The sequence below is a fragment of the Pagrus major genome, chromosome 2 (assembly GCF_040436345.1).
Source record: "Pagrus major chromosome 2, Pma_NU_1.0".
NCBI lineage: Eukaryota > Metazoa > Chordata > Actinopteri > Spariformes > Sparidae > Pagrus > Pagrus major.
Window position 1 is genome coordinate 26,970,213 of NC_133216.1, and position 12,240 is coordinate 26,982,452.

Genomic DNA, 12,240 nt, shown 5'->3' on the forward strand with positions numbered 1-12,240 from the left:
CAAGAAGCCAATGGATATCTCTATACATGTTATTTTAATCACCCTGAAAGTCTAGTTTGAAATCTTAAATATTTCTTTTTACCATCAAATATTAATGAGTTAAAAAAAAAATCATCAATTAACTGACTTCATCAGGATGGTGTGAGTGCAGTTTTATTAATGACAGCCATCTGGAAACATAAGCAAACAGCCCTGCGACTGTCGGCACGTTTTGATTCAGATGTTGATGAACTCTGATTGGTGCACAGAAATAAATCATCACATCACATTTTCCAACTCTTTGAACCATTGAGAAAAGGGAAACACACACACACATATTCCCTTACAGTAGTTTCACAATGGAAAGGTTGAGTGACTGTTGATATGTAGTGCAGCTGTGAAAGTCCACCAGATGGTTGGCTGAGGTGGCACTGGCCAACTTTAGCTTCTAATTGGCCACTTTTTATTTTGTATATTTATTTATTTATTACCCTGATTCATACATTGAAATATGCTAACATTAAAGATGATGTCGTTTGAAGTGCTCTAGGTCATAAGTCTGAGGCTACTTACTGTTTTAAACACATTTTCTGGATTTTTCACTGCCTTTAAAGTCTGTAGTCTGTTACATACATAATACTTATTTTGTCACCATAATGAGCTCATTGCGTCAGATGTAATTAGTTGGAATATAAATTTGATAAAGTAACAAGAATAATGTACAGCCGCATTGAGGCTTTACTTTGGCACAGTAATTAGCAGAGCTAACTGGTACAATGTCTAGCATGTTCACCCTCTTAGTTTAGCATGTTAGCATCCCTGTATTTGCAAATTAGCACTAAAGACAAAGTACATCTGATGGTGACAGGAAAGTTATACGTTTTACAGGTATTTGGTCATAAATAGAAGTAGTGGAGATATTAAAGATTTGACCATGAATGTCTGCAAAGAATTTCATGGATATCCATCTAACAGTTGTTGAGATGTTCCAGTCTGGACCATCAGACAGGCCAACTGAGAGACCTTTCATAGAGCCATGCCATTAGCAATGCTAAAATCTACACTAACAAAAGTGTGCCTGTCTTCAGGCAGCTTCTACAGTTGTTAAGAATACTTTAAAAAAGCAGAGCTCAAAGCGTGTGATTAAAACATTTAAGATACTGCCCTTTTGCTCCGGTTTAACAGGTAAAAAGGGATCATATGCCAGTTAGGTAATATTGGCCATTGCAATAGTACAGATCATGGTGTTGGCAGGAAATGATTTAACCAGAAAGTCTGATAGCATTTCATTTAAACGGAACTGTGAATCTACTTGCCACGGAAATACTGACCAACCACCTACAAGTCTAGCTGTGGTTTCTGTGAGAGGCAGGACTATCTGACAGCCAGCAAGCCACCTACATGCACATGAGATAAAATAGACATGAAACACCTCTGTGCAGTCACTCGAGCCAGTGTACTTTCTCGTTCTAATAATAGTGCTACAATTTTTTTCTGTGCATTATCTCCTACTGATGACTTCAAAGCTAAGTGTATGCTTCTTTGTGTGCTTTTCTTCCTCAGCTGCAAGATAAAATCCACCAAACATAATTTCAGAGTTGTGGTGAAGTGCATTCAGGACAGATTTGCAGTTTTTACATTCACCATTTCTGAGCAGAAGACACAAACAGAGCTGCAGAGAGATAAATTAGGCACCTATATCTCTTTACAGAACATAGTGTCTTCTGACTGAGAGCTGGGTTAACCACATGCAGACCTGAGGGGAGGGGATGCGAGGGTGAAGAGGAGGTTGCGATGAAACATCAGCTGAACGGCTCACATGAACATTGAAAGTGCATCAGATGCCAGCATGTGCAGGTGACAGAAGAAGGCAAGCATGGCAGCCGTACGACAACTGAAATACAAAACGCTCTACACAATACAGCAGGAAACTTCTTGAGGATGTACGAGAGCTTCCTTTTTTCAAGCCCTGTTGGTATTTTGAGGTCTTAAGCAACATTTTACGTCGTGCAGAAAGGAAGAGTTCAAGAGAGAGGGAAGATTGCAACATGTGCAGAAGTGTGCCAATAGTGTAGAGGAGAGAAGATACAAGAACTAACTGAGCCAGACTGACACATGTAAGTATCAACTAATTTCATACCATCAGTAAACTTGTGTTTAAGTGTTTTTCTAAAAGTCTATTGATGTTTTGGTTTCATTACTTCAAATGTATGTTTAAAAAGCAAAATCTTAAATGAAACTCAAAATTTCCATTTAAAATGTCAGTATTTTATCCTTATATGCATGAAGTCATCAGCAGTCATTATCTATTTTGTTCCCAATCCGTCTGACTGACACACCGATCTGTTGTTTATGTGCATGTATACAGACGGTTGTACGTGCACATAAACACGTCCATATGTCTGTGTCCAGGGCGGTTCACAGTTCAGTCAATGGGACCACAGCCATCCCGTGGAGGAGCAGCAGGAGAAGGCTGTCGCTGCTGGAGCAGCTGAGGGGCTGTCAGGAGGCCTGGTGCCCTGGGGCACCGTGGGATAGAGAGGAGGCCCACGCTGCTATCTGTGGAACACCTGCTGGGGTGAGCTTTTCCCCTCCTCACTGCTAAAAGCAATCGATCAAGGAGTCTTAACTTTCTTATGTAATGTGAGATCAATTCTTCGATATGAGGGTGAATAACTTGTTTCTTTACGTGTTTAGAGAATTCAGTGAAGTAAATCAGTCACTTGTCCACACGTCAAGGACATTCTTGACACTTTAAACTTTAAAATCTATTGAATGCAATATACGTCTTGATCATGGACTTTTGAGTGTAAACCTTCTGTAACAATCAATAATTCTCCTCTTTGGAAAAAGCTGAAACCTCCATGCCTGGTATATTTTATCACAATGAAAGTTCGATTTTACCTGAAGCATACAGAATTATGACAGAAATCCCAAATCCATATAATCACTAAAAACTTATCAGCTGATCCTAAATGGACCAATGGTCTCCCACTTTGTCCAGTAGCTCTGTTTGTTACATTTTGATATATCCTACAACATACAAGGGGTAAAAGAACTTGTTGAATTATAGATATGGATATTTATTTAATTAAAAGATGTTTAATGTTTGTCTTTTTGTTAACACATTTGAGAGCTGAAAGAAGGTTGGTAATTCAAATAATTCACCCCTCATTTTTAAGTAACCCAACTAAGACCATCCCATCCTATATTATATGAAACTAAGTATCCTCAAGCTGGATCTCAAACGAGTAGAGCAGACAAACAGAAGGGATGTCTGTTTGTTTCGCTTACATTTTCATTCTCACACTGAACACTGACATGCACATGAAAGTAGTTCCCTTTTCTGTGTGACTATCTGATGACAGGGACATCTTTTAGCGCTGAATGCAGAAGTAGCGTTGAATAAAAGTGTGCGCATGTGAGGGAAATGACAGTACAAAATGGATACTTCTGCAGCAAAGAGAGAATGTGAGTAGGTCTGAGGAAAAACATGAAAGGGCTCGTTTTTTTATCTGAAATGCAAAACTCTAACAGGCAGCAAATAAGTATTAAATCATAGGGAAGATATGAGAGTTTGTTTTTACTGCAGAAACCATCATAGAAAGGCTAAGAGTTTGTATGAATACTATGTCCCTCCTGGTGGTTGTAGGCCTGCTGATTTTGTTGAATTGAAATCCTGAACAAAAAAGTTCATAAAAATGTTTATTTCAGCTTGAGTAGTTTCCAGTGCGTCTTCGCATGAATCTGTGACTTAACATTGCCATTACGAATCAACAGGATTATTTGTTCCTGTGATATCTCCACTGGCCCGCTTCGTGTGTGTGTTTGAAGTTTGGCGAAAACTTGTCTCTATTTCTGTGTACTCTGAGCATGGAAGCCACTTCCTTTGTGTGTGTGTGTGTGTGTGTGTGTGTGTGTGTGTGTGTGTGTGTGTGTATAAATGCGTGCTAGTGTTTGAGAGCACCTCTGAGTTCAGTTGCGGTGATGTAACTACACAACTGAGCCGCTGATTTGCTGTATTTGGGATTGTATGTGCTTCGTTTTACTCAAGTTGATCATGTCCAAACCAACTGCCTTTTCTGTTTTAGTCACTGTTTCCAAAAGAAGGCGATGTGATCAGATCGAGAGGCTCTACCAACAGAGCGTCTACACAGTTACAGCAAAGTTATTATCAGTGTAAAAACGTATTTCAACTGTGGCTGTTAAAAGTATTTTTTTTAAATCGAATATCTTATGTACAATTTAAAAATATGGCAGCATAAACAAGCAACCCATTTACCATTATCTGACTTTGATTCAAATGTTGCTGACCTCTAACTTTTCTACAATTAGTAACCCTTAATAATTGGTGAATCTTTTACAGATCCTTTGCAAATCTATTACAAATTGACATAGAGATTGTTAACTGAGTCTGCAGATTTATGAGAGAGAAGTTGCCCACAGGGTCCTATCAGCTTTAAGAGCGGGAACTAACCAGCAATTATTAATGGTGGGAAATGACTTTCACGTCATCATGACAAATTTTCAAGATCAAATCTTGTCATGGAAACTCTGACGCAGTGCTGATTATCACCACGCTCTGTCTGAACTCATCACTGTTCCTTTCCTTGCGGCTTGGTTGCCATTGAGCCACAACGTGCACTTTTCCAGCGTGAATGTTTAAGAGAAAACCGGCTCGACAAGCTTCCGTCACACTTCAGATACTAAAATGAGTCATTGTGTGTCTCCCTCCAGAGTTTCCTGGTTGTTCGCGACTCTGCAACGTCTCAGCCCAGCCTGTTGTGTGTGTCTGCTGGAGGAGAAAATGAAGCAGTTCTTGACTATAATATCAAAAGCACAGACACAGGTACGGACCAACCACATGCAGACACATAGGCTACATTACATCTATACTTTCTCTTTCTGTATGAGGGCGTTTGTGTGACGAGCTGTCACTTTGTCACTTTTAGCTGTTGTTCTATGACTCAGTCTGTCCTCTGACACTGACTAGAGTAGACATGTTCAGTAATAAATACTTTCTGCTGTTGAACTTGAGCATGCCAGCAGCACAAACATGAGCAGGTAATCAGATACACACCTCCTGGTCGCTCTCAAACTGCAAATTCTGGTTCCTTAAACTGTGAACTCCCTTTCAGTTGCACATTATATCCACACCTATTGGTGCTACTTTTACTTCTCTACAGATGCATGCACTATAGCTAACATTACAGGTTAAAGAGACAAGTAACCATTCTGACTTGAAACAAACCTGCACAGCCACACAGTATCAGAAAATATCACACATAATGGCTAATGAGGCTAGTGTGAAAGTCCCCTTTAGACCTTCCTGTTTCAAGCTTCAGTGTGTTTCCAGGAATGTATGTTTTGTCGTGCGACTAATTCTGCCCACCCTTTCTCTGTTTCCCTGCATCAGTCTTCCAGCTGGCTGAATCTCGTCTTTCTTTCTCTGACTTGGCTCAGCTCGTGCTCTTCTACTCTTTGACCAGGTAAGAACCTGCTGTGTCTCTTATGTCTTTTTATTGTTGTCAGGCCCATCTTTACGCTGATGATTCCACTGTATATTGTATTGTGGACTCTGTACAACTGGCCACTGAGAACTTGCAGTTTTCTTCTAATGCTCTCAAGAAAGCTCGTATCAATCTAAAGCTGGATCTCTATGATAATAAAAATAAATTAATGGTGTTTTCAAGATCAAAAAACATAGATTATTGTAACGGTTGCTGAATTCAAGTATCTTGGCATCTGGCTCGATGAAATGTACTTTTTCTTTCTAAAAAAGAAATCCAGTTTGCCTTTTCTTCTGGAGGAAGTAGATTATTGATTAAACTTTTCTTGCAATTTTGGATTACGGTGACGTAATTTCCAGACATGCTGCAACACTCAACCCTTAGATTTATTACTGCTGACAGCCAGTCTGAGAGACGTAATGATCACTGGTGGACTGGAAAGTTACCATCACATATTACATCTGTGTTACAACCCTGGTCAATTTGGAACTTGCTGCTTGTGCCAGGACTGATCCTGGCAAGACTTATTTTAGTGTTAGTGCTGCAGTCTCTTTGAAGCTCTTACAATATGAACTAAAACTAAATTCTTATTCATCACTTGGACGCTTTAAGTCTGTACTAAATAACTGTCCACTATCGGCTTGCAACTGATTTAAGGTGCATTATGTAAGAATTGGCTATCGGTCAAATTCACACTCAAAACAAATAAGGGGGATCATATATCATCGGAATAACAGCTAAGTGCTGCTAAATGTAGCTGCTGTTAGCACATTAGCTGAATTAGCCGTGCAGCTAGCAGTTCAGATTAGGAGCTCAGGGATCAGGGAGTATTGGTGTTTACACTGATAGCACAGGATTTTTGGACAGGGACAGCCAGGGCTTGCTGGTTAGCATGCTTACTTCAGTAGATGTCTCTGCAACACAATATATAGACAGCATAAGGTCAAAACTGCTATTTCTTCACATTCTGTTGACAATTTTAGTTAGACTGATTCAACTAAAATGTTTACATGTTGCCCCTTTAGCTGACACTGTTGTTGTTTTATATGTTAGTATTTCTATTTTAATCTGGTTTGCTTTCTGTTTGTTTGCTTGGTGTTGATGTTGAGGTTTGAATTAATGAATTTGCTGTTTGTGATTGAGCCTCCATTTTAACGCTGGGCTTCTCCAACATCTTATTAGAAACATTGTGGCCATTTCGAGATCTGTGCACACCTCTTGATTCTGTTTGTTTAACACATTTATTTGATCTCTGTCTGTGTCAGGGATGTGTTGGCTGTTTGTCTTTCCATTCCTTGCTGGATCTATGGTGTAACCGATAAGAACAAAGACCGCCTCGCTCAACTTGAACCAAGTGAGTTTTTCCACCTCTGTTGTTTTCTGTCTCGTCTCAACTCCCATAAGCCACGTCGCAAATACTAAACCAGGAGGACATTTTTGATGAGCTGCCTAATTCATACAACCTCTCTCTCTAATGCAGAAACTTGGCTCTGCACACCCCCTGACCAGCAGACTGATGAAATGACCCAGAGGGAGCCAAGCAACGTAATGTGCTCCATACAGGTATATACTCTGTGTGTGTGTGTGTGTATGTGTGTTTGCACATTGTGTGTGTAAAAGTACAGGTAAGATACTGTATAAGAGCGTGTGTTCAGAAGGGAAACACTTTCTGATTTCCTTGTGTTTGCAAGCAAGACGGCATGTGTCTCAGCACCTTAAAGTTGCATTATTCAATATTTTTATTTCAACAATGGTTCAAATGTTTAATTTAAAAGGAGTCGCTCATATTGACAACCCCACAAAGGTTCAACAGCAATACAGTTTTCCTTTTGCTATTCAGTGTTTTAGCCTCTTTAAGCTCATTGTTTTGTTTAGTTTTTTTTGTCCCACATTCTCCATGCTCATGAGCATCATTTTCAGACACAGAAATTAGCAGTTTTCTGCTAAATAGGTCTGGTAACAGTACAGTAGCTGCCCAGCACAAGACCACAGCCAGAAAACGCTAGCAACAACCTTGGGGGCGGCTATGGTTCAGGCAGGTAGAGCTGTGGTCTGTCCACTAATTGGAATGTTGGTGGTTTGATCCCCAGATCCAGATCTTTGGGCAAGATACTGAACCCCAAATTACTCCTGATAGATAGATAAATAGACAAATTCTTGCCTGATTCAAGCCTTTATTGTTGTGTTTTTCCTTAGTTGACTTCCACAAATGGGGCCCTGTGTATCATCAATCCCCTCTACCTTCGTGAACATGGAGATGATTGGCTGACCCACAGGGCAACTGCTGCACAGTCCGCCACACAGCCATCGAATTACAGACGAGAGCGACGCCTCAGCACCACCAGAACATGGGCAGGAGCGGGGCTACAAAATAAACGAGCCATCTCGTTGGACCAGGCACCCTCTGCTGCCGCGATGGAGAGTTCTGGTGAGGATGTGACGTAGAACGTAATTTTTTCGATGATGAAAACTCAGACATGGATATCTTAGAACCTTGGCTAAATCTATTGGGAGTAAATGGAAAAATCTTTTTATTATTTTTATTTGTCTAAAGTGACCTTTTTAAACACATAGGAAAACTCATGCAGTTTCATTTGAAAGTTTTGGGAAATTTAGACCAAGTAAAAGTGGGTCCCTTAGTGTGTTCTATGTACTCCGTCATGGATTAAATACTTGAAATCAGAAACAACATGGTGTTCATAATCCACGTTTTCCTGGTCCAGGTCTAACCAGAGCCAAGTCAGCTGATTCACCAAATTGCCCCCCAACCCCGTCAGCTACAGCGTCTCCTGCCGGGGTGGTTCTCAGGAGGCCCAGCAGAGATTCTTCCTCCAGCCTTCTTCAAAGAGACAGTACAGAGAGCCTTCCTCCATCTACTCCCTCCACCCCTGGAAGCCTAAACAGCGCAGTGTTCGAGCCGCAGCACTCCGGCAGCACTGTGCCTCAGTCTCCTCACAGGGTGTCATGGATTGAAGACGGAGTCTGGCTTCCCCCGCCCAGGCCCTCCTCTTTGCTCCAGCCGCCGTCACTGGAGCTTGACTCGCTGTCAATCAGCAGCATAGAAGAAGAGCAGGAGTCCCAAATGCCGAGCCCTAACCCGCATTACCCTTGCGCTCACCGGTTGGCTGACAAGGTCATACATCGGCTGTCAGCGGTGGGTCAGGCTATTGGTGGGCTGGTGAGTCAGAAAAAAAGACTAACCAATCGTGTTCAGGAGCTGAGTGAGCGGAAAGGTGAGCCGTTTGCAGAAGCTGTGAAAGAATTTTTGGAGACGACGCTGAAGAGAAGCGCTGATTCCAGCGGGGTCATGGGGATGGAGTTCTTACAGGAAGTGAGGTCATCGCTCACGTCACTGAAGGAGACACTGTTGGACTGCCAAGAAATCCAGGCGTTGTTGGACAGCATTACTGACATAAATGACTCAGAGATCGGTGAGTGTGTAATTGACAGAACATGTGTTATTATCATGCAACCCAGTAGATCAATGTTAAGTACTCCTCTAATTCCTCCTCACATACCTTTTGACCCTCTTGTAGAGTCCTTGGTAGAGCTTACCCTCCACAAGGTGGCTCTGAAGCCTGTCTCCACACACCTCTACTCCTGCATACTTTCCTCCCGGACTGAAGACGGTATCTTCAAGCGTCTCCAGAACAACCTGCGCGTGCTGGAGAAGAAGGGGATGGAGGAGCTAGGGGGGTCAGCTGGAGTTGGAGTTCCTGACTCCGTCACCCTGGAGCGGATCCAGCAGAGGTGGACTAGTGTGCACGAGGCCTACTCACCGAACAAAAAGGTCCAGATCCTGCTCAAAGTCTGCAAGAGCATCTATCACAGCATGAGTGCTAATGCTAGCTCAGGTAACCAGGCATTTTTTTTATGATTAATACTTCTATAACTGTCTGTCTCTGGATTGTCACCTTGTTTGTCTGTAAATTAAGTCCACATTCTCCTCTCCTCTCCTGCAGGAAAAGTGTTTGGGGCAGATGATTTCCTGCCCTGCCTGACATGGGTGCTGCTCCGTAGTGACGTGTTTACCTTACAGCTAGACACAGACTACATGATGGAGCTGCTGGACCCTACACAGCTGCAGGGAGAGGGTAAGGCAGATATGATCAAACCACACTTTAGTGGACAGACTGTGTTATTTCTTTACCCAAGATTGTTTCATTAAGTCCTGCACGGCTGTGCTGTGATTGGCTGGTACTTGTTGTTCTAGAAACCACCCAGTAACTTCCAGGTGTAACTGTTGCTGTTGTAACTAGCTAACTGATAAAACTACTGTTGGCCTGCAAACATATGTGTTATCCATTAATCTGATTCAACATTTTATTAATTGCTGTTTATTATAATGTAAACTAAAAGATTTTGAATTAAAATCCACCAAGAGAACACAATTTACCTCAAATTACAGAATATGCCAGTAACGTGACCGCATGACATCAACTAGGCTAGCATAATCATGTTTTTCTCACTCATTCTAAACTGCACGAACACTACTCACACCAAAACACACATATTTCTATGTCATATGTACATTTCCCAGCTAATTCACTGCTAAAGTTTTAAGCCATATTAAGTAAATGGATGATTTGAATGTAGCTTGTAGAATTTTGGAAGGACTCTAAACATAGTGATGCATCTACAAAATAGCTGGTGCAACTCAGCTCTCGTCTCCAAATGGAGATTTGGGTTTGACCGCCAATTTTGTTCAGTTAATAAATAAATGAATGAATTAATTAAACAATTAGATACTGCTACATCACTAATCACAGACTTTCTTCTTTTATGTATTCCCTATATCAACAGGTGGCTACTACCTGACAACTCTATACGCCTCACTTTACTACATCAGCAGCTTCCAGCCACGACTGCCCGCCCGTCAGCTCAGTGTTGAAGCCCAAAACTCTCTCAACCAATGGCATCGCAGGCGCACCCTGCACTGCAACCAATCACGCCGCAGCAAACACAGACGTACCATTCGCAGGCTGTCGGGTCGGGAGAAGGTCGTGAAGAACTCAGAAACTGAAAGTAAAGAGGACAGTGGGAAAGAATCTGATCCTGTTAATATTGATGCATCACAGAAGCAGACTGAAAGCACCACAGAGGCTCTGCAGCCGCTGAACGAAGAGACAAGCAGTGGACGAGGAGCTGAGGACAAACCACAGATGTCCACTCCAGCATCAGACTGTAATCAGATGGACGTAGTAAGGAACAAACAGGAAGAGGGACTGGCTCTATGTACAGTAGGAGAAGAGAACCACAGAGGATTGTGACTGAGAGAGGATGAAGGATGGACCTGAGAAGCAAAGAATAGCAACCTGTCAGCAACACATTTTTGAGTCAGGCCATCCCAAACAATGTTCTCAGTGGGTCAAACTCTCCATGCCACATGAACCAACCTCAGATTCCTCTTCTACAGAGGCCAAAGAAGAAGAAAAATAAAATTAAAAATGCCAACCTGAAGGTCGAGACTCCTCCAGGGGTCCTGAGGTAAACCTGAAGGTATTTTTGAAAGGGATACAGAAATATCTTTACTTTTTTGCAAAATGCTGGATTTTTTTTTCCACTTCTACATGGATCTAAAAACTTTTCAAATTAAAGCTGCTGTAAGCATCACTTTAGCTAACATCCTGTCTGTTTTGCAGTGTTTTCAACAGCTCTCTTTGCCTCCATCTTTTCTTCAAGTGTTTTTCATCACTTGGCCTGTTTGGTAGTATAAGCCGCCACCTGGAGCGCAGGAATTTGTTCCTTTCCATGTTCCGCCATTGCCAGAAGGATCCTGCTCTCGGCCTGTTGACCGGCAGACAGGACCGCTTCTTTGTGGAGTTCTCTGTCCTGATTGGATAAAGTGGGCAGGGTTACCAGAAAGTTTCTTTTCTCTTTTACTGCACGACCAGGAGGTGGAGAGACTTGGGATGATGACCAAACACTCTATAACACTGATTACTGTTGTATAATAGAGCTATTTAACACTTATCTTAATGAGAAAATAATGCTTAAGGCAGCTTAAAAATATTGGGGAAGTAGAAATCTTCGTTAAGTCCATGCTGAGGCAATAACTTGTGTCTAGGGGCCACAGTTGGAGATTGCTCCATTTTACGGGTTCTGTCGGTTATTGTAAAGAAGAGAGGAGTTTGTACATAAGTTGACAATAGTTTATTTGTGTCATAGGATCAGCTGATACCTGGATTTACATCTAATAATTGATCACACTGATCAATTAATAATATATTGCCAGTCAACAGCCATCAATCCACTGTTTCCTCAGAAATGTGTAAACATAAGCTTATATTATAAGATATGATATTATTTGAAGCTAGAGATCTGTCGCCTTGTGTTATTAAATAAATTGTGATGACTGGTAGAGTTTGTGTTTGGAGGCGGCGCAACATGAGATGGGATTATTTTATATGATGATTATTTTCAACTACTGTCATTTCTGATTTGTAATTTTGTATTAATATTAAAGTAACAATGTGCAAAAAGAGTAAATTCATAAGGTATTAATAAAACAGTTTTTCTTGCACAGCTTGCATGCTAAAAGGAGAGTGAATATTGGTATTACAGTCATCAGATGGACAGAAACACAAGTCAGAATGAGTGATAGTGTTGCCCTGTGTCTGCTGGATGTGTAGGTAGGCAGCTGTTTGCAACCCTTTTAACACATTAACTGAGGGATAGGTGTGTCTTTTCTGCTTGATCCTGACTTCATCTACCCCTGAAGTGTCCCAAAAAAGTTGACAAAAAGCTGTCT

The 12,240-nt window shown here is 41.4% G+C and overlaps 1 protein-coding gene across 2 annotated transcripts; it reads left to right on the forward strand.

Annotated features, from left to right (window-relative positions):
* Positions 1-1,795: 1,795 nt before the first annotated feature.
* On the forward strand, positions 1,796-11,964 carry rinl (Ras and Rab interactor-like). Of its 2 annotated transcripts, none has more exons than XM_073488898.1 (11): positions 1,796-2,096; positions 2,348-2,557; positions 4,717-4,828; positions 5,396-5,468; positions 6,755-6,843; positions 6,970-7,052; positions 7,686-7,917; positions 8,213-8,920; positions 9,026-9,343; positions 9,452-9,583; positions 10,293-11,963. In XM_073488898.1, the coding sequence occupies exons 2-11, from the start codon at positions 2,378-2,380 to the stop codon at positions 10,757-10,759; spliced, it is 2,394 nt and encodes a 797-aa protein (XP_073344999.1). In that variant the 5' UTR covers positions 1,796-2,096; positions 2,348-2,377; the 3' UTR covers positions 10,760-11,963. The 2 variants fall into 2 exon arrangements, with proteins under 2 accessions (XP_073344999.1, XP_073345007.1); XM_073488906.1 differs by having other exon boundaries at positions 1,797-2,096; positions 2,392-2,557; positions 10,293-11,964.
* The last annotated feature ends 276 nt before the right edge of the window (positions 11,965-12,240 follow it).

What these genes read in the sequence shown, in the direction of transcription:
- rinl (XM_073488898.1), top strand. Translation starts at nt 2,378, where the DNA reads ATGTCTGTGTCCAGGGCGGTTCACAGTTCAGTCAATGGGACCACAGCC. An exon ending in TCTGTGGAACACCTGCTGGG is followed by an intron (nt 2,558 to 4,716) that starts GTGAGCTTTTCC and finishes GTCTCCCTCCAG; the next exon opens with AGTTTCCTGGTTGTTCGCGA. An exon ending in TATCAAAAGCACAGACACAG is followed by an intron (nt 4,829 to 5,395) that starts GTACGGACCAAC and finishes TCCCTGCATCAG; the next exon opens with TCTTCCAGCTGGCTGAATCT.